Raw genomic sequence first — 19,902 nt, 5'->3', positions numbered from 1 at the left:
CTGGTGAACGACCGCTTGTGAGTGTAAAATACATGGGACATTGGATGGATGAACCGAGGTACGCGGTGAGGCAGGCCCAGCCACCGAACCACCGATAGAGAAGAGGCGCGAACATCGAAATAAAGAGAAAAGGAAACGCGGTATTTTCGTCCTTCGAGCAAAATAACACAACTCGACAAAATGTTCAACCTGTATCAGAACTTGAACAAAAGGGACGACGATCACAAGGAATCGGACGTCACAGGGCACGACAGATTTTGGCAGGAACGACCCAAGACCCGTCGAAAACGACGAGCCGTTAATCGAAGGACTCAAAGTGCTATCGAATTAGATTCCGAGGCGATCGTCTCGGCACGAGGTGCTCTTCGCCGTGGAAGAAGCGCGAGCATCGAAGATGAAGACAGTGACGAAGAGAAGAGTTACCAGTTGACCAATAAAATCGACAATCTAGCCAAAATATTGTTCAATCGCGTATCCGCTGCAAGGGGTTGCAAGGAATCGGACGTCAGGTAATCTCTATTCGATTCACATTACCCATCTTCCTCGTTTTCTTATCTTTTTTTTTTTTTTTTTTTTTATTTAATAATTAACGTTACGCGTCCAGGATGTCAAAATTTTCCAGCTAATAAAACTGTTTAAAAACTGAATTCTCTTCCTGCTTATCTTTCATTTCCAGTTACAGAGTGTTTCACAACACGTAGGACCACGCGTTGCCTTTATTACCGCTTAGTTTTGCAATTGATTAACTTTTTGTTATTGTTAGTTATGACTGTACCCACCCCCGCTGACCTGACGGTCAGTCGTCCGTACTGGGCAGATTGTAGGTTTTAGGCGCTTTTTACTCGAATTTTTAAACGTTAATTACTGGAAAACAAAGTCTTATTCTGATCCCTAGAATCATCCCTTAAAAAATCTCCCACCTGTTGTCGAACACCCTGTATAGTAATAGTAAGTAAGTGTCTTGAGGGTCCTAGGCGTTACGAAACATCCTGTACGCGTAGCTCGTGCAACAAACCGAAGGAATATTACGTACGATCGATAGACGAATTGCTTTGATTGTAGCTAAGGAGCTATTACACGTCGATTCACCCTCCACCCCCTGCTTTCATCGATATACACAGTAAATTTCTTCTTTGTTCGTTCGATACTATTGTTCGTTCCCTCGTTTTTGTCCCTTTCGTTAACTTGCGGCATCGAAAATTTTGTTTGTAAGCCGTCGTCTATCGATCGACCTCGAGCATTCTCGACTCTTGATTGTGTACGGTTCAGCCGTGGTAATTTCTGCCGTGTACGTACACATACAGGTGAAATTTCAAACAAACGTTGATTCGATCGAAGCGACAAAATGTTTATTTTCCACGGTTTAGTCTCGATTCAGAGTTTCGAGTCAAAATTGATTTGTAATCAAACGCGCGTAAGTACTGTTCGATGGAAACGCCGAGCGTTGATCAGGACACGCCCGATCACCATAAGAGTTGCCCGCAAAACGTTAGATCCGGAGGAAAACGAATACCAACGGCACAGCCACGCAGGTGAATTACTTATCCCTCTCTTTTTCCATTTTACTTATATTGACTTTCTTCGAGTTTCTCCTCCCAAGAGAGACGATAGAAGAAAAGAAAATTTTATCCGGAAAATATCGGTATTATCGCGATCATCGTGTTATTGGATGAAACCTTTGCATTTGTAGAGAGGGATGGCTGCTCGCTGGTAATGCTAACGCAACTGATCCCGTTTGTAGTCGTTGCTGCGCCAACTTAATCCGTTACTGGCATCGCTCGAGAAATCATTCGTTGGACAGTGAAATAATTCTGAAACGTAACGATGATTTTTCAAACGATTCGGCTATCAGGGACAGGTGATATTTGTTCAGTTTCATCTTCGTTATACCCCTTCTACCTTCCCACTTACCACCCTCCTTGGTTCATTCACCCCTTTCTTCGATCTGCAAGTAAGTAAGTAAGTAAGTAAGTAAATAAGTAAAGAGTTGCGCTTCAAAAATTCAACTTACAATGAATTAATGAAACAAAAGGTAAAAATGTTCGCGTAGGAAATGGGTTTAATTGAAATTTTTTCCTGCCTGTTCCTGATAGAAATGGAAGACACAATTATACAGCGTTGGGTCACGGACCATCGGTCTGCGAGGACGTTGGCGAATACATGGAAATGGAGAAAAGATCTAGGGATCGTGCCTTATCAGTTTGCCAGGCTTATATTCGAAGAACGCCACGCTATAGTCTCGTCAAGCAGCTGAATAATCTCGGTAAGCACAATTCTAACTATGGGTCACTACCGTGTTAATTGCAATAACAAAGAATTCCTATTTTCTGCAATATACGTATGAAAGTGTGAACGTTCATTTTTCAAATTTCTATTCGTCCTGTTCTAGGCTCTAGAATGGACAAGCACTGGTTCACGGTGAGAGACACTTCTCTAAAGACCGATCGACTAATCACCTTAGCTCCGCTAAGCAGAAACTGCTCGTTGAGCATTTCTCCTTTAACTAAGAACATTCTGAACGACTTGTTCTTAGCCTTGCAACATCCGTACATATGTCCTATATTCGATATCGATTTTCTCGAGTTCGAGAGTCAAAATTACGTGATAGTAGTGCAGCCGATCAGTCAAGGTAGCTTAAAAGATTTGATCTATGGGGTGAGTAGTGACTCGCGCCGATCTGGAAGGATGAGAAAACCCTTTAATAATTTAAATATTGCTGCCGTTAGATCGAAAGAACCGGTTGGAACGAAGATTGGAGTCAAAAGTACGCTTCTCGCGGCAAAGGACTTCCTTTACCTCAGGTTCAACAAATGGGACGTCAAGTGCTGGAAGCGTTAATCTTCTTGAAAGAAAGAGGATTTCCAACCGTGACCCATTTACATTCCGGTAACGTGCTCGTACAAAACGGTGTCGCACGGCTTGCCGGCCTCGAGAACACGCTCCTCGGCTTCACCAGTCGTATACACCCTGTTATTACCTCTCGAATTTCTCAAACAATCTCGATCGACATAATATGTTTCGGTAATCGATCATCGATCACCATTATTCAACATCGTTCTTCTTTACTAAACATTTTACTAAATATTATTCTTTCAGGTCACATGCTATTTGAAATGTGCGCTGGTTACGAGTTACCATCGTTTAAACCGAATTCCGTGCATCTTTCGGATCTTGAAATGTATCCACAAGTACAAATCTCTCTCTTTAACTCTTTCTCGTTTGCTTATTTGCTTAATTAACACTGCTTCCTCGGTATAGCTCGTTTGCTTTCATTTTTCTTTCTTAATCGTATCATTGCCTTGCTTGGTTCGCACACTTTCAAGGGCTCGTGAGAAATGCAAACAAGCCCATGAAAGTATGTACACTATCGCCAAGAAGTTTGGAAACATTTCAATTGTTTTATAAAATAATTAAAAATCTGATTCTACATTGTATTCTTTTGCTTAATTCTAATACTCTTTGTTTCCAAACTTTTTGACGGTAGTGTATATTAATTAACATTCATTGGCTAAAATTCATCAAAGCTTCAACTCGTAACAGGTCATCGAATTACTGAAATTCATATTCAGCGAACCATCTAACCGTCATAAAACCATCGAAGAGCTTCTCGTTCACGATTTATTCCGAAACATCGATCTTCGCGAAATGCGAAGTGCTCCAGTCACGGTGAGTATACCTACATCTTATCTTTTTTTCCATTTTTCTTTCTTTCTTTCTTTCTTTCTTTCTTTCTTTCTTTCTTTCGTTCCTTCTTTGTCTGTTTAACAAATTCTCATTTCAAACTGCTTTACTACCCTTGACTTTTCCTCGCAGATATTTCGTCCGACATTAACACCGCCTATCGTCAACTTACTCGACGGTATTAAACGACAGAACGCTAACAAGAGGTAATCACTGCGTAACATTAAAAATCAATAATGAAAGAAAGTTTGTTTTCTGCACATTTTTTCTCTCTCCACTGTACCCTTTTTTTGCTAAACATTCGTTTTGCATGCACAAACAGGCAGAGATCGCGCTCTATAAACGATGTCCATTTAACGGGCAGATTTTGGTAATGACCACGAAGAGATCCGTTCAATTTACCGATATAATCTCTTAAAATTTTCAACGGCCTTACGCTTCCTAACGTCGTTATTTTCTCATTTACAGAATCACACGTTTGGATAGCGGAGACATCGATGCGACGACTCTGCACAGACCGCATACAGTTTGCAAGAATTCGTTACTCGACGAAATATACAACGAGCTTTCAAACACGGCTGTATAATTGTGGGAACAATTGTTCATCTTGTCGCGATTTTATCTATAGAAGATCCATACGTTTCTTTACCGAGTGCCAAACAATTCTCCTCGATTCTTTATTCTTAGCAGTTGTGTATATCTCTGAACGAATTTATTAAAAAAGAGAAAGTGACAATAAAAAACGTTGAAAAAAACAAAAAAAACAGAAACACACACACGTACTACACACACGCAACGTCTTATACAAATCCAAATAATGTTATTTATTTTAAGTATCAAAAGACATCCAAGACATCTACATCAGCGAACGAGGTAACCATTTCGCGCGAGTAGGAAATTCCTTCTTTTCTTTTCCCGTCGAATTTTCATTTCGTTACTTATCAACTTGGAAATAATTCAATGGAAGCGATATAAAAGGATAGAAAAGAACTCTGATTATGTACATTTCACTGCACCATTAGCTTTTCTCAGTTAACAAGTACAGTTTCTATTTTATAGCAGAGTTAGCCATCTGCCGTCACGCGTCAACTTCTGAGACTGAAACGAACGACGAAATGTTCCTTCCACTATACTACACGTTCTCTTAAACGACGAAAGCCTAGCTTGCACACGAGCGTATGTACACCATAGAATTTCATCGGTTAATACGAAACATGCAAGCGGATTGTGCGTAAGTAAAGTAATAATAGAACGATGCTCGATTCTTGTCGTCTGAATGGAAAAGTAATATTTTGGTTTAATATTTGGACGATCAAACATTCAATTAACTCTAAATAAAATAAATCCATCATACGATGATGATTTACAAGATTTTTCTTTTCAACTTCCCCTCCCCGAAAACAGAAAGGAGCAAACTAAGTAAGTTCTATTCAAAAGAAATGCTTCTTTTTTTTTTTTTTTTTCAAACAATCCCAAACTTGTTTTATAATGAGCATGCCATTATTAATATAACTTTATATATGAATCCACAATAAAAGAAACAGATTTTACGCGTAACACCTATTTTGTAATCGATCCGATCGAAGAAACATAAGCACCAGCAATTATTTCTGACAAACGTCGAACTGAAATAATCGAATGCTCCTTCAACTAATCAAAAAAATTATACATACATAATGCAATAAAGATACGCCAGTATGTAAGCGAATCTAAAGATTTGTAGTAAAAATAGGTATATTATTGCTTCTCGATCATCATTTTCGTTTTAACATACAAATTCGCTTGAAACGTTTATCCAATATTAATTTGAATCATTGGTTTCGCACGAACGTACACCTGTGAGTGTACGAATGTGCGCGTGTATCGTTAGAAAATTTCATTATCAAATAATTTAATCGATTATTTCTTACGATTTATGATGCGCCAGCTTCTAGTTCGCTTGCCGGCGTGTCTGGTTCTTCGTCGTTGTAAATGTTCTCAGCCATTTGCCAGACCTGCATTATATTATCTTCCGATACCGAACATATGACCCACGGTTCGTTTGGATTCCACGAAAAGTCACTAATTTTCGCGGTATGACCACCATGTATAAACTGCGAAATGAAAATGCAATAAATGATATTCCTCTTGTACAACATATTAGCGCATACCCGATTGTTAGGAAGAAAAGTATTAGATTAGATACCAATAACTCGGGCGGACCGTCTTCGGCATCTTCGCTAGACTGCTCCTCGCCAATTTTACTAAGATCCCATACGTGCAAACGCCTATCTGTACCGCTACTAGCCAATATTGTCTCGTTATGCGGCGACCACTGAACTTGGAAGATCTCGTCTTTGTGAGATTCAAAGGAATGTAACTTCAACTTTAGATTCCTCAAATCCCAGAGCGCCACTGTTTTGTCAGCACTGCCGGTTGCAAGAATGAATTCCGAATACGGATTAAAACTCAAGCAATTCACCTCGGCAGTGTGAGCGTCCACCGTATGGCTGGGTTTGCTCGTGTTGTTGCATCTACAAATCACGACGTTTTCATAAATAATATTTACACCGTCAACGGTAAACGGCAATTACCTCGTGTCCCAAATCATTAATTTTTGATCATCTGCAACAGATCCAAATAAAGATTCGTGCAACAGGTGCCAAGCTACGTCTTCGACGACAGCAGTATGCCCTGTAAAGATTGTTTTCGCATCTATCACACGATTTTCCTTGGGCGGTGCATTAATATCCCACAGACAAATTGTATGATCGTCGGATGCACTGAGCAAATATCCGTTAAGATTTGGATTCCACGATAGACCGTAACCTTCTTTTTGATGTCCTCTTAACCTGATAAAAAATATTTAAATCAGCGTTATAATAGTATTTATATTTTTTTTTAAATGGTCTTTGCTTTAAATACCTTAAATCAGGCTGACATTCGCCATTCGGATCAGGTTTACTCGGATGCTTCGTATAATCGAATACGAGAACATCGCTAGATGGTGTTTTAGTTGCAATTACGCATGGATTTTGAGGCATATATCTTGCTCTGTTTACTTCACCCTCGTGATTTATTTTTATTTCTATTTCTATCTTTCCGCTAACAGAACCGAAACCTCCGAATTCGCCTTTTTCATTGTCATAGTGAGATGCATCAAACTGAGCATCTTCGTTTGGCAACTGAACACTAGCGATAAGCAGATGATTTTGTTCGTCTGAAGTATGAGTACCTAAAATAAGTCGATGTACAGAATAATCTTTTCCTTCTGGTCTGGTTACGTCGGGTAACCATTGAGCAGTCAAAGATGGCCATTCCAAAGCGTGGGTCATCACAAGATCGTATAAGAAAGGAGTATTTTTCTTCCATATTTTATATTCTTCGTTGATAACTCTTTCTTCCACGGCATCATCAAAAGTTTCTGCAATAAAAACCATTAAAGTAAGGGCAAATATTAAATGATAAGCTATTCAAACAATTAACATGTTTCAAAGCAGTTAGAAGATAAAAGTATTTAGCATTTGTAAGAATAATTTAATTGGTACATTTTTAATAACAGAAACAAAATATCAAACTTTTATAAAAACCGCCCAACATATTTGACAGTAAGCGAAAAACAGAAAAAAATCAATATTTCAATAAAGTATTATTTTCCCTTACGATAATATAACCTGCCGGCATAATTCGCGGTTTTTTTCTTCACGGTATGAAACTACTTGTCAATTAAAATTAAATATTTTAAATAGCTTCAAACAATGATCTCTACTTCCGATATGAACAAGTTTCTTAGAAATTTCTTGTAGAAAACAATCCTATTTACTACAAGACGAAAAGCGTCCTTTCAATTAAGGACCTATCGTCTTAATTGTATGAACAATTAAAAAAAAATAACAGTAATACAAAGCATCAAGTTTTATTCTTACCACCGTCTTTATCCCCCATTGGTATATTTTGTTATATCCTTAATATAACACGTAAAAGAACGATAGAAAATTTAACCCGCCAAAAGTCGCGAAGCTCAACCGGATTTCATCAAAAATGCAAACGTATTTACTACAATGCCCTAAACGCATGCCGTCTTTTCATTGCACGACCAACGGTCGTGATTTTAATGCGATGCATGGCTTAATTTATTTTAAAATTGAATATATTATTTATATATATATATATCTTGTACGATATGCATTTATATGTTAAAAATAAAGAAATTCAAGTCTCTTTTTATGAAGCTTCTATTGCTAAAAACAAATAGTTGCGAAAAATTCTACCCGACTCGTTATATAGCAGGTATGTTGAACGAATAATACTACATGCATGATATCAGATATATGTACCGAGTCCATAACTGGGTTCACCAGAGTCCATAACTGCGAAAAGACCAGTTTTCGTTCTTTGCGCATCTCCAGTACGCATCTTCGCCTTGATTGGCGATACTCCCAAACGAAGTGGAAAGCGATTAGCAGAGAGCTGGCTGCGTTCCCCCACCATCTTCCAACCTGCGCGTCGCAGTTATGGACTCTGGTGAACTACGGTATAGGTAAAATTATAATGACTTTCGATTCATTGTATTGTATACGAAATTTACAAAGTCCATGTAATACCTTGATTGCAAAAGTATTTGTCAACAACATTTATTTACTATTTCTGATATAAATATGAATTTTGGAAATGCATTATTAGCAAATTGATATATCACGCAAGTACATACACTGATTACCTAAGTTTCAACATTACTTTTTACCTTTTCTGAATCATATATTTTATGTATTGTATAAAGGAATTATAGATTTTAATTTTAATATTTGATTCAAACAGAATGGACAGCATGGAAGATATTAATGCTAAGAGAGATGCTAGAAGAAAACGAATTTTAGAAAATTCAGAGAAACGTTTATTAAAAATTACTGGTAGAAACAGTGCCATCGTATCAGAAGGTAAATATGATTTTCTTACTTCAGTTATTAAACATAAAATAGTTTCCAAACAGAATGTATTACTTTTCTTTATCGATGTGCATTATTTTACCAAAATCAATTGTTTTATTTACAGCACCTTCTGTACATACAGATATACCAAATCAAACATATATCCCTACAGACATAGAAAATAGAACTTCACATTTTGGTTTAAATGGTAAAATATCAGGTAATGCATTTATCAATTTGAAAATATTTTCTTACATATGATAGAGAATAATAACAATAATATATGAATTAAAGTTGAAGGCACTGTTAACACTTCTACTCCACTAAAACAAACATCACACATATTAACAAATCGTATAAATTATGTGTTGTTGGCTGTAATTGTTAATATACTATTGATACTACAATTGGATCATCTATTCGGACAGGTAATTATATATATTTACAATAAAATTATTGTAATGTTAATGGATGCCTTAAGTAATACTTAATTAAATGTTTCAGACAATCACAATACCTTATTTTCCAATAATGTTAGGACGTCTGTATAACTATAAAAATATGCAGGAGATGCAAGACAATAGTTTGTTATATCCTGCATTAATTTTATGCAACATTAAACCTGAGTTAACCTACCAACTTAAAAGATTCATAACAATAGTTCATATGATATTAGAAGATTTAGCTTTGTATATTTTCAGTTTTACCCTCATGCATTACGGACTTTTATATTGTTTGCATAATACAAACATTTTAGTTGGTTTAAACACATGAATAATGTCATTGTATATGAAATATAAATACACAAGTCATTCATTCATTTCTTCCTTTTACTTGTATTTAAATTGTAAAAAGCACAATATAAAATGTCAATATAATAGAGATAAGAAATGCCATAATAAATGCCATAATAATATGTATGTTTTCTTTTCGTTTTGTTACACAATTTAATTCTGTGCTGAAAAATTTGTCGAGATTTCTTCAGCGATTCGGATTTATACAAGGCATTGGAGGGTCTTAAAATGAATAAATCATTAACACGTTTGATTCAAGGGTAACAGGTGCATCTTGATCGATATAAGACGAAATCCTAAATTAAACTATTAAATACCGCCGCCTTTTTGGTACGGGTATTTTTGTTATTACAGAAATCAGAATCCTTTCATGTTTGTTCATAAAATATTTAATACTACTTAGTTTTGTGTATAAGTCAGTTATAGTAGTTATAGGCAAAAAAGTTATATTATAAAAATCTAATTTTTATCTTTGTTATTCTTTCTTCAGCTGTTTAAACCTCAAAGTTTGACGTCTTACTATATCAGAATGGCCTAAACTTATCATTTTTTTTTCCCATTCCTCTACATTCTTTCTATATTGCATCATTGATTCTGTAGCTTCAGCGACATACGGTTGCTTCGCTGTATCCGACATTTCATTCCAATTTGTTGAAATCACCTGCAGCCAATTCTAATACAACAAAGACAACAAATTTCTAGTGTAACATTAACAATAAATGGCAAAATTATTGAAAATAAAAAAAGTAATTATAATCCCCAGAGAAAAATAAATGTTAATAGTAGTTGATTATACCTTATAAGCTAGGTTTGGATCTTTTTCATTTTTCTTTGATAGCATATATGCTAAAAATGCTGTTAATGGTTTCTTTGGTTTTCCAAATGTTTCTTTTTTCTATAATTTGTATAAATTAGATAAAATATTATAAAACAGAAACATCAATAAATTAACATATTTACCTGTTTATCACTTGTTTCTTTACTTTTCTCTTTATTTTTTTGTATTAATTGTTTTTGTTCATCAGTCAAAGAATCATTGTATGCTTTTAATTCTTGTACGTACATTTCATAATTCTGGTTATACTGTTTTCGAAAATCTTCCTTTTCCAAAGGATCTAATTCTGCCCATTTCTGAGATGCTTTCTTTACTATTTCTGGTGCTCTTAGATCAGGATTCTCTTGCATAAACTTTGATCTAACATGATTTAAGTACAAAAAAAATGCAGATTGTGGCTTCTTTGGTTTTGGTGGGAAAGCACTATCATGTAAATATTTCAATGCATTCCTCGGCGCACTCTGGTAAACGTTTAATAAGTTATTTCTAAAACAATGAAAAGTTCATTTTGATTAATAAAGAAAGAATACATCGAAATCAAAGGAACTTATTTTCTTCCTAGAAAATTCATTTACACGTGTTCGAAGTACCGAACCCTTGCCGATGGGTTAAAATCAAACCTCTTGCGATACCTTTACAAAAACTTCTTTTAAAATGTAAAAGAGATTTCAAAACAAATATTTACCTTGCACATAAAACATTACCGAAATCAGTAAAAAGCATAAATCTTCCATACCCAGCCATTTTATACATAACAAAATACTATTTCGGCAAAGCTGTTACACCATGATCATATCTGTAGATGAGTCAAGATGAGTATTCTATGGGTGTTATGTATGTACCATAAAATGGCACTTATGATATATCAATTTAAAGCTTAAAAATGAAGATAATTATGGGTAGGCGCTTCATTAATATTCTTCATAAAAAAAAAATGGCTGAATGCCAATTACAGTAAACAATGACTATAATTGGCAATTTTCAATCTCTGACTTCAGACTCTATATAATTAATTATTTTGACAACCGACTTTCGAATCGAGATAATTATTCATTTTACTGGTTGAGATAATTTTTGTTCCTTCTCCTGTGAATTAGACATTAATTCATGTTTACATCTAAAGGATGAAATCCAGTCTAGTATATAATACTTTAATGATCTAAGGCGGGAATTGCTGGGAATACCCGTAAAATAGCAACAAACGTAGAAGACGTCCCTTTATCAAAGATTACAAAAGATTATTTTACCGTTTGGAATTTGAAATAGTTTAAATGGAAGATATTAAGGTATACCTATTTAGAATATTGTAGAAAAATTTAGTTATTTCAACTACATTTTATAAGAACATAGCAATATTTATATGAAAAAATATTTGAATTCATGTTACTTGTATTTGTAGAAATGGGAAGAGATATTAGAGGAAATATTGCAATGCTGCGTGTGTTTGGAAATACCTAACACAACAATTTCAATGTGTACAATTGGACATCATATTTGTGTCTTTTGTAGGAGAAAACTACAAGAATGTCCGCTTTGCAAAGGAGCGTTTATACCAGCTAGAAATTTGCTTGCAGAAGATTTAATTTCCCATATGAAAGATATCAAGGTCATATGATTCAAGTATCTTTGTAATAAAATTAGTTAACATTGAAGGTTTTCTTTAGGAAATTATATAAAAAACAAAAGATTTGTGTTTCTCATGTTTAATAGATTTCTATCGGTAAAGAAATTATAGAAAAATTACAAGAGCAATCAAAATGTGAGCAACAATTTGCAGATGCGTATACTCAGACATATCAATCTACAGTTGATAAAAAGTGTTTCAGTGTTCAAACAGACACCATAAGAGATAATGAACAGAAAAATCAAACTACTAATAAAGTAGTAGTATTTTATCCATGCCTAATAGGTTCATGTTTACTGAAACTGTCTTATAGAAAGTTGTTGCAGCACTTGAACGATCGTCATAAAGATATGTTTTATGAGGTATTAATATGTACCCTCTTTATGGTAGCATTTTAATTTGTCTAATACGTTAATGTAATAGAGGCCCCCAAAAAGGTGTACTACAGTGTATATACTAATGAAATGTTTCAGCTTCAGGTGAATCAGAAAAGTCAAGTATTTAGTGAAAATTTCATGATAGATATTGATAAATTACCAAAAGATTATGATTATGCATTTCACATACATAATATGGGTTTATTTTTTATTAAAATTACAATTCATGAAAATGGACGACTGATAGCTAATCTACAAATTGTAGACAGGATTAATGCAACCATATTCTATCAGTATCGACTTATAGTGACAAATGGGGCATTCTTTTTACGTCGTAACGGAATGGTAATACTATCAGTATCAAAAACTGATTAAAATTTTCTATCAGAACGAATCCATTGAAATCAGATAATGTTAATTTTGTTTATCTTTGCATTTGCAACAGGTAACATCGTGCCTAGTAGAGAAGGAAGTTGCCGATCACAATGGTGTTATGATGCACGAAAGGGAAATGTCCACATTGATAAAAAACAAATCATTTGAGTGTACTTTAATAATAAAAAAATGTGTATCCGCCAAGAATAATAGATAGGAGATCGATTAATAATGGATTGTTATACAATTTTTATTGAACTCGCAACATATGTGTATCCAAAGAATTTAATGTAATTTTTTAATTTCATTCGTGAAAGCAATGATTCATTTTTGTTTCAGTTTCAATTAAGTATTTTCTTCGTATATAATATTTTATTTTCTTCGATTGTAAAATGATTTTCTTCGTGCATTATGTATGCGTGTCGTTTCTTTTATTAAAGCGTCATTTATAAACAAAACTTGTACATAATTGTCATAGAATGCCACTGAAAGATGCAAAATCATTCTCACAAAATATATGTATGCTTTTAAATTTTGCGCACATTAGGTGCGCTATTAAGATTACCGGTACGACTCGTGTGTGCGGAATCTTTATTACATCCTTTAAAGATTCACATTACATTCGTAACAAATCGTTCTCTGTCGTTGAACTTTGTTCTTTTGCATTTTGCCATATTTAAACTGATTCGATTATTTTGAAAAATTTGTTCGCACACTATCCATAATACCAGAGAATACCATTGTTTTCTACCGTGCCCGCAATAATGTGTGTAAATAACAAACACCTACGTGTTTATGTAGCGTAATTCATAACGCCTTGGACGTATGTATCGTTCACCTTACTTAACGAACATCTAATCAATCTACGAAACCTTTCGTTAGTCGTTGGTTCGTAACAAATTTAACGTTCTCGTCAAACGATCGATGGAATTTATTGTTGTACGTTTTGCTAGATGCCCTTGGTAAACTAAATCCATGAACTGGATATTATATCTCTTTCCAATATATTTCGACATAATACTACATTGCTTTCCTTCAGGTACCTCCTTCGCGTAATGATTTTTGCTGTTCGAGAAGCCGTTCTAACGGAGATGGGCCAGGTCCAGACCATAAGGATTGTTGACTGAGTCGAGCTTTTGTCTGATCTTGATTCGATGCATTAGAACTTTGCGAACTACATCCCCATGTATTGTTACTGCTAAATAATGAATAGGTATTTCCTGTACCGACCAATTGATTTGATTTCACGTCTACCTGTGGGCAAATACATAAAAGTGTATCTATTATTAACAGTAATGCTTGAATTAAGTTTACGCTATGCTTGAATTAAGTGTAACACGTACTTCTAAAGATCTGGAACTTTCTAAATTGCTCGCGTTGCCAAAATGTTTTGTATGCTGTGAATCTGATTGATAATTGTTGCAAGTTCTTAATGAAACTGGAACAATGTTCCCCGTATTAGAGGAACAGTCCCACTTGTGATAATTTTCTATAATGGATGTATCTTCGCCGGGCAATTGCATACTTCTACCAGCTGTGCCCCAAGGTGCCGAAAGCTGCGGTTGTTGCGTATCTTTCCACAAATTAAAGTTCGTAGTCTCGTAATTTTGAAATAACGGATTAAAATTACTCGCTGTCTGAGTTTGATTTTTAGACATGTTCACGTGATTGGGTAATGAAAATTCTACAATATCAGAATTTTTATTGTACATCGACGACGGTAGCTGCTTCTGTGATATTTGACCGAAAGCATTTTGATTAAAATCACTCTGATTGAAATTAAATTGCAAATTCGGTATGGTGGCTGCATTTAACGAATTAATCGTAACATTTGGTACATTCGGTACATTCGGTACATTCTGCACATTCTGCACATTCGGCGCCATAGAAGCGGCCTGATAAAGCTTCTTCTGATATGTATTTATTGTCGATAAAGTACAAACGTTCGTAACGGATGAACTGGTTAACGGAATTTGATTATGTAACGACACTGTGCCTGGTCTGATATTCGTTTTCGTAACATTCTGTTGTTGTATGCCCAAATTGTGATTCTGTTGAATGTTCAAGCTTATACCTTGTTGTTGCGCATTTATGCCCTGTTGTATAGAGATATTTCCAGCTTGTTGAGGATTAATATTCTGCGAAGCATTCGGTGGTATAACACTTTGTTGAGTTGAAGATGAAATTCCCATAGTTTGATGCAATAAAGAATTCTGAGGAATATTTGGGGTCTGCATCCTTTGATGCATAGATCTGTTCTGGTTCGACGTATGCTGTAAACTTATATTTTGTGACATCGGTTGTTGCACCGTTGGATTAGTAAAGTGTCCTTGAATCGAATAATTAGACATACCAGCTACATGATTAGTCATATAATTTTTCGTAAATTGTGGATTTTGTACATTAAACGTTGGATTTTGGTAACAAATAGTTCCTACGCACGGTGAAGTAGCAGATATTGTCGTTAGAATTCCAGTGGTTTGTTGCTCTTTTGGAGCGAGATAATTCATTTGAGATGACTGAGAAACAGTATGCTGTAATTTGCTTGTCTTCGTTTGATTTGAGGGATTAACGAGTTGTTGATTTTGCACGGTGGTCGGAGCAAAAGGCATCAATGGTAATCGATTTTGCACAGTGATCAACGGATTTGGTGACAAATTAGGAACGTTGCTCTGTTTTGATATCTCTCCAGTGACCGATATATTTTTGTTCTCGGTAGACATACCTTTCGTTGGCGATGCCAAACTTACTTTAAGCCTTTTCTCGTTCTCCTCTTCTACGTTTAACGGTGATACATTTTTGAACGTAACTTGTTTCTGTTCGGTTTCAGCGCGTCGCATTATAGTCTGCATCGCTACGTTTTGTCTCGGTTTTCGAACCGTAGGTAACACGTTGTTCTCAAAAGTATTAGATTCCGTATGAACAACTAACGAATCTTTACTTCGTTCCAACGAACCTTGAGGCTTCAAAATGCCTATTCTCTTGTCGAAAGCGTGTTCCAACGTATCGACATCCGTCGAACCTTTACTGCTTGCAGTTTCCGAAAGAACCGGGCTAATTGATACGGCAGATTGTCTTTCCTTGTTTAAACTGAGCTCCTCCAGTTCTTTCATCAATTCGTTACTTAAACCATTTCCTTCGATCATAGAGGTGAATTTATTATTACCTTTCTCCTCTCCCAATGTGATGGCAATTAATGCGGCACCATTGATTTTATACTGTGCTAAACAATGTCCTAAGCGAAGAATCCGAACTGCGCGTAATTTATTGGAAGCCTCAAGATCGTCCTCTAAATCGGTATTAGTAAATTTTAAGCATTCAAAACTTTTTTCCAACGGTAAAAATCCCTGTAGATCACGATCCTCTGGCAGTGGTACTTTAACGTATTGATCGTGCGGGAAATCCGTTACACAATTTTGCAAGGCGTTTAACAATACGCACAAGCTGGGCCAGATCTGAAGTCTCGACGTGAAAGCTACCTCTTCCAAAACTGTGGGTTTCGTGTGTATCCAATCAAGGCACAGTTTTATAGAAGGCAAAGCGAAGTATTCGATGATAGAATTTTTGATCGTATAGACTGGTAATAACAAGGCAGACAAGCTGCCCGCTATAAGATCCAAAATACAATCCCGTGCAATTTTTTCGTCGGACGATAACTGTTCGTGTTTCAGTGTGTCGGTATTATCCACAACGTTCGTTGTGTGTTCTAAAGCGTACAAGTTGATTACAAACATTTGTACAAGCATCCAAGAGCTAAAACTTTCTGTTGCAACCAAGGCTGTTAACGTTTCGGTCAACAATTTCGAGTAAGTAGAAGCGATCTTTAAATCTCCAAGATTATGAATTACACCGTGAAGTTTTAAAAAGACGGCTATGTACTCTTGCGAAGTCAGTTTGGTTTTTCCATCGATATTTAACGATGTATCGTTTAAAGCGGAAGATAATGTTTTCGCCAAGTTCGTTGTAGCTACAGGAAAGGGATGTTTTACCGCGACAGACCGCGTGTAGTGGAACACGGTCCCTAATTTGTTACCACGCGACGCTTCAAGCAGAGCTAGTTGATTGTACGGTTGCCCACTGGATGGTGACAAAGAAACCGCGTGCCTGTAGAACAATTCCGCTTGTTTACTCTCGTTCCTGTAACGAGCGATATCTCCCAAATGAACAAGGCAATATTGGCACGCATAAAAACACGACGATTTGTGAGGCACTGATAATTTCTCAACAGCTTTCCATGGCGATGTACACCCGTATACATAACCTTTTCTAGAAAATACAGACCGTGTCAGATTTGTTGCTGCACAAAGGTATTCATTATAAACATCATTTAATATAGCACAGAATGAAAGGGAAGCCATATCTGGATAATCTAACCTACCTACTTACCTTCTGAATGGTAAATCTAAATCAAATGCTGTACAAATTTCTTGCAATAACGTCAAATAGAAACCACTTGCTGCCTCCAAACACCAACTAAGTAAAGCCTGGGATTCTCCACGTTTAGGATTCTTTCTGTCCTTTGCTTGGGATTGCAAAGTTGCTATGTAATTTTTAAATCCGAGGTTCCAAAGTTCTTGTTCAACCTTTCTATCCAATGCATATTCCAAATCCAATATAAGAACTTGCTGATATATCTTTTGTAATTGCTGCTGACATACCCACGCATCATTGTCATTTAAAAGGTCTCTGCAACGTTGTACTTTATCCTTCAATGGTTCCGCTTTCCTGTAACATATTAATCAAATGAATTTTTCTAACACACTATGAAAATATATTTTCAAGTTTTCTTTACTCTTGGCTTACTTTAGAGCTTGTACAGCTGCGTTTAGGCCCATATTTTGTGTATCTTGAATTGTTAGTATAATACGTTTTGCCTGTGTAAATCAAACAGATATAAATATTTTGTTCTTCATACATGAAACACTGAACATAATGCTATTTATTGTATAATTTTGTTACAATATTAGCTATGCAGAATATCACATTTTTTGATTAAGGATACTTTTTCTCAATTCATTTGGAAGGAATATGTTATAAATCTATTTCGTTTAACACACAAGAGGCGTCGAATATCAGGACATCGAAATGATTAAATTCATAATCGTATCGATGAATCTAAACGATTACAAGTTCTTCTTCTCATAACGAAAATCTCGCTTACATTGATACAAAGAAACTAACCAACTGACTACACACTAACAGAAACATTCAAAACCATGAAATTTTAACGTAACGAAACTTTCACAAATCTTTGAAGTAACTTGATTTATTGAATGCATAAGAGTCGATATCTGTTACAATCGAAAAATCTAGGTTAACTACAGCCTAACAATGCTAGATAATGAAAAAATTTCGTAAATAACAACACAGGTGATGAATTTTAGGATTAAGAGTTGTTCAGGTAGAAAATAAATTTTGAAACATTCCGAGAATAATAAAAAAAACTTACTTTCACATATTTATGTTAAAAAGAAACCTAAAATATACCGCATTACTGATATGTGCTTCACGGTAATGAAAAACTGCACCGCCCCCACGTTAAACATTTAAGTCACTTTTGGTTATAAGCATTCAAATTTTCCACAAGTATTTAAATCGGAATTGAGAAGAACTTATATTGTCACAGTGTTTAGTAATGGACCACCAATGTAAATGTTAAATTATAAGAAAATTTCAAACATTCATACACCATGTTTGATAGGGTTATAATCGTTTAGCGATTATGTGATTGAAAATTTCAGGTTAAAAGAAAGTCACGGAACATTTCATGTCACCATAGAAAATGTTGGCGTTCGTTTTTACCAAAATTTGTACGCGTTTCCAACGACATTATAATGCAACAAATAATTATCGATTATTTTCGATAGTATGTATTTATATTCATTATATTACCTACAATATTTTCCATGTCATTTAAATAAGTTGGCTTAATTCAATTTTATTAAATGCGTATAGAAATATTTAACATGTACTATTATGTAAACGATGATGATACAGTTTTACATGGTTATTATTTACAACGAAACAACATTTGCCGTGTCTTCTCTTTTCGATTTGTAATAATATTAATTTATTTCAGAGTCCGATTTTTCTTGACGAAAAGAAACAAACGAAAATGGAAGCGAAACAAAAGGAAATGATGGCGCGCGGCCTCCCAAAACAGAAACCTTTGAAAGGTGTTAAACAAATTGTTATTGTAGCATCGGGAAAAGGCGGAGTTGGTAAATCTACAGTTGCTGTAAATTTATCAACCGCCTTGAAAGTTCTTGAACCCAAAAAATCTGTCGGCTTACTTGATGCTGATGTGTTTGGACCATCAATACCCCTGATGATGAACTTAAAACAGTCCCCTGTAGTTAACGATGCAAATGTTATAGAACCACTTATAAATTATGGCGTGAAGTGGTGAGGAAATGATTTCATGCATTTTACTCAGACTTCAAGCAATTTTTCTCAAACCATAAAGTTTTCTTTCGCGTATAGCATGTCTATGGGTTTTCTAATCAATGATAAATCTCCAGTAATTTGGAGAGGATTAATGGTAATGAGTGCACTTGAGAAATTATTACGTCAAGTAGCATGGAATCCTTTGGATTATCTAATCATAGATACTCCACCTGGAACAGGAGACACACATCTTTCCATCATACAAAATCTACCAGTTACTGGTGCATTATTAGTAACTACACCTCAAAAAGCAGCTTTGGAGGTAACAACAAGAGGAGCAAACATGTTTAAACGTTTGAACATTCCTATTGTTGGAATTGTAGAAAATATGAGCAACGTTATATGCCCCAAGTGTAACAATAAAATAACTCTTTATGGTGATGGGACAGAAACTATTGCTAAAGAACTTGGTATTACAATTATAAATATATACATATGTATATACACATCAATATAGGGTTGCAACTTTTCATCTTCTGTTTTAGGTGTGCAAATTTTACAAACTATTCCCTTATCAGAGGATATTGTGAAAAGTTGTGACACTGGTAAACCAATTGTATTGTCTGCACCAGAAAGTACACAAGCTTCTGCATACAGAAGTTTGGCAGAACATATAATTAAATTTTTAGCCAATCAACCATTCAATCAAGAATAGCTATTAGGAAATTTCTATTATAACTTTTTATTTTTCAGAAAATTTATTTAAACCTTCTATTACTTGAAACAAGAGAGCCGTTCGAATTCTTTTCAAACCAGAAATTACTCATAATCATGATTACTCCCCACCTACTTTATTATCTTATCCCCTCTTTTAATACCGTCACATGCTAAACGTAAAGAATTCGAGATTGTTTTATGAATA

General features: G+C 35.1%; 7 protein-coding genes across 30 annotated transcripts; 4 read left to right on the top strand and 3 right to left on the bottom strand.

Moving 5' to 3' along the window:
- The first annotated feature begins 39 nt into the window (after positions 1-39).
- Slob (Slowpoke binding protein) lies at positions 40-4,406 on the top strand. 15 transcript variants are annotated; one of them, XM_034338480.2, is made up of 9 exons: positions 1,413-1,532; positions 1,691-1,858; positions 2,094-2,263; positions 2,390-2,655; positions 2,727-3,021; positions 3,097-3,188; positions 3,541-3,666; positions 3,814-3,887; positions 4,150-4,406. In XM_034338480.2, exons 1-9 carry the CDS (start codon positions 1,429-1,431, stop codon positions 4,265-4,267), a joined length of 1,413 nt encoding a protein of 470 aa, XP_034194371.1. In that variant the 5' UTR covers positions 1,413-1,428; the 3' UTR covers positions 4,268-4,406. The 15 variants fall into 15 exon arrangements, 11 of the variants coding, with proteins under 11 accessions (XP_034194370.1, XP_076549344.1, XP_076549341.1 ...); XM_034338479.2 differs by lacking the exons at positions 1,413-1,532; positions 1,691-1,858 and adding an exon at positions 40-509; XM_076693229.1 differs by lacking the exons at positions 1,413-1,532; positions 1,691-1,858 and adding exons at positions 40-509; positions 4,004-4,051 and having other exon boundaries at positions 2,727-3,188; positions 4,150-4,289.
- Positions 547-7,745, bottom strand: Caf1-55 (chromatin assembly factor 1 p55 subunit). 4 transcript variants are annotated; one of them, XM_034338491.2, is made up of 7 exons: positions 7,587-7,745; positions 6,586-7,084; positions 6,255-6,512; positions 5,867-6,194; positions 5,592-5,774; positions 1,912-1,945; positions 547-1,811 (listed from the first exon to the last, which is right to left on the bottom strand). In XM_034338491.2, exons 1-5 carry the CDS (start codon positions 7,603-7,605, stop codon positions 5,595-5,597), a joined length of 1,284 nt encoding a protein of 427 aa, XP_034194382.1. In that variant the 5' UTR covers positions 7,606-7,745; the 3' UTR covers positions 547-1,811; positions 1,912-1,945; positions 5,592-5,594. The 4 variants fall into 4 exon arrangements, with proteins under 4 accessions (XP_034194382.1, XP_034194380.1, XP_034194383.1 ...); XM_034338489.2 differs by having other exon boundaries at positions 547-1,945; XM_034338492.2 differs by lacking the exon at positions 1,912-1,945.
- A 386-nt stretch (positions 7,746-8,131) lies between these two features.
- On the top strand, positions 8,132-9,851 carry LOC117610754 (uncharacterized). Of its 3 annotated transcripts, none has more exons than XM_034338506.2 (5): positions 8,132-8,200; positions 8,479-8,597; positions 8,713-8,808; positions 8,883-9,016; positions 9,093-9,851. In XM_034338506.2, the coding sequence occupies exons 1-5, from the start codon at positions 8,175-8,177 to the stop codon at positions 9,360-9,362; spliced, it is 645 nt and encodes a 214-aa protein (XP_034194397.1). In that variant the 5' UTR covers positions 8,132-8,174; the 3' UTR covers positions 9,363-9,851. The 3 variants fall into 3 exon arrangements, with proteins under 3 accessions (XP_034194397.1, XP_034194400.1, XP_034194399.1); XM_034338509.2 differs by lacking the exon at positions 8,132-8,200 and adding an exon at positions 8,207-8,359; XM_034338508.2 differs by lacking the exon at positions 8,132-8,200 and adding an exon at positions 8,207-8,363.
- On the bottom strand, positions 9,511-11,044 carry TFAM (mitochondrial transcription factor A). The gene is made up of 4 exons (XM_034338504.2): positions 10,903-11,044; positions 10,343-10,703; positions 10,179-10,277; positions 9,511-10,055 (listed from the first exon to the last, which is right to left on the bottom strand). The coding sequence occupies exons 1-4, from the start codon at positions 10,968-10,970 to the stop codon at positions 9,858-9,860; spliced, it is 726 nt and encodes a 241-aa protein (XP_034194395.1). The 5' UTR covers positions 10,971-11,044; the 3' UTR covers positions 9,511-9,857.
- On the top strand, positions 11,009-12,810 carry LOC117610750 (uncharacterized). The gene is made up of 6 exons (XM_034338502.2): positions 11,009-11,116; positions 11,341-11,503; positions 11,617-11,823; positions 11,928-12,203; positions 12,315-12,563; positions 12,664-12,810. The coding sequence occupies exons 2-6, from the start codon at positions 11,489-11,491 to the stop codon at positions 12,808-12,810; spliced, it is 894 nt and encodes a 297-aa protein (XP_034194393.1). The 5' UTR covers positions 11,009-11,116; positions 11,341-11,488.
- A 411-nt stretch (positions 12,811-13,221) lies between these two features.
- Positions 13,222-18,619, bottom strand: LOC117610732 (uncharacterized). 2 transcript variants are annotated; one of them, XM_034338463.2, is made up of 5 exons: positions 18,486-18,619; positions 17,397-17,467; positions 16,980-17,318; positions 13,937-16,859; positions 13,222-13,847 (listed from the first exon to the last, which is right to left on the bottom strand). In XM_034338463.2, the coding sequence occupies exons 2-5, from the start codon at positions 17,426-17,428 to the stop codon at positions 13,629-13,631; spliced, it is 3,513 nt and encodes a 1,170-aa protein (XP_034194354.2). In that variant the 5' UTR covers positions 17,429-17,467; positions 18,486-18,619; the 3' UTR covers positions 13,222-13,628. The 2 variants fall into 2 exon arrangements, with proteins under 2 accessions (XP_034194354.2, XP_034194353.2); XM_034338462.2 differs by lacking the exon at positions 18,486-18,619 and adding an exon at positions 18,043-18,180.
- LOC117610749 (iron-sulfur cluster transfer protein NUBPL-like) lies at positions 18,122-19,869 on the top strand. 4 transcript variants are annotated; one of them, XM_076693254.1, is made up of 5 exons: positions 18,335-18,459; positions 18,673-18,998; positions 19,077-19,450; positions 19,526-19,585; positions 19,734-19,869. In XM_076693254.1, exons 1-5 carry the CDS (start codon positions 18,376-18,378, stop codon positions 19,760-19,762), a joined length of 873 nt encoding a protein of 290 aa, XP_076549369.1. In that variant the 5' UTR covers positions 18,335-18,375; the 3' UTR covers positions 19,763-19,869. The 4 variants fall into 4 exon arrangements, with proteins under 4 accessions (XP_076549370.1, XP_076549369.1, XP_076549368.1 ...); XM_076693255.1 differs by lacking the exons at positions 18,335-18,459; positions 19,734-19,869 and adding an exon at positions 18,122-18,241 and having other exon boundaries at positions 19,526-19,695; XM_076693253.1 differs by lacking the exon at positions 19,734-19,869 and having other exon boundaries at positions 19,526-19,695.
- Positions 19,870-19,902: the final 33 nt, after the last annotated feature.

This window comes from Osmia lignaria, chromosome 3 (genome assembly GCF_051020975.1).
Source record: "Osmia lignaria lignaria isolate PbOS001 chromosome 3, iyOsmLign1, whole genome shotgun sequence".
NCBI lineage: Eukaryota > Metazoa > Arthropoda > Insecta > Hymenoptera > Megachilidae > Osmia > Osmia lignaria.
This window is presented reverse-complemented; position numbering and strand designations above follow the sequence as displayed.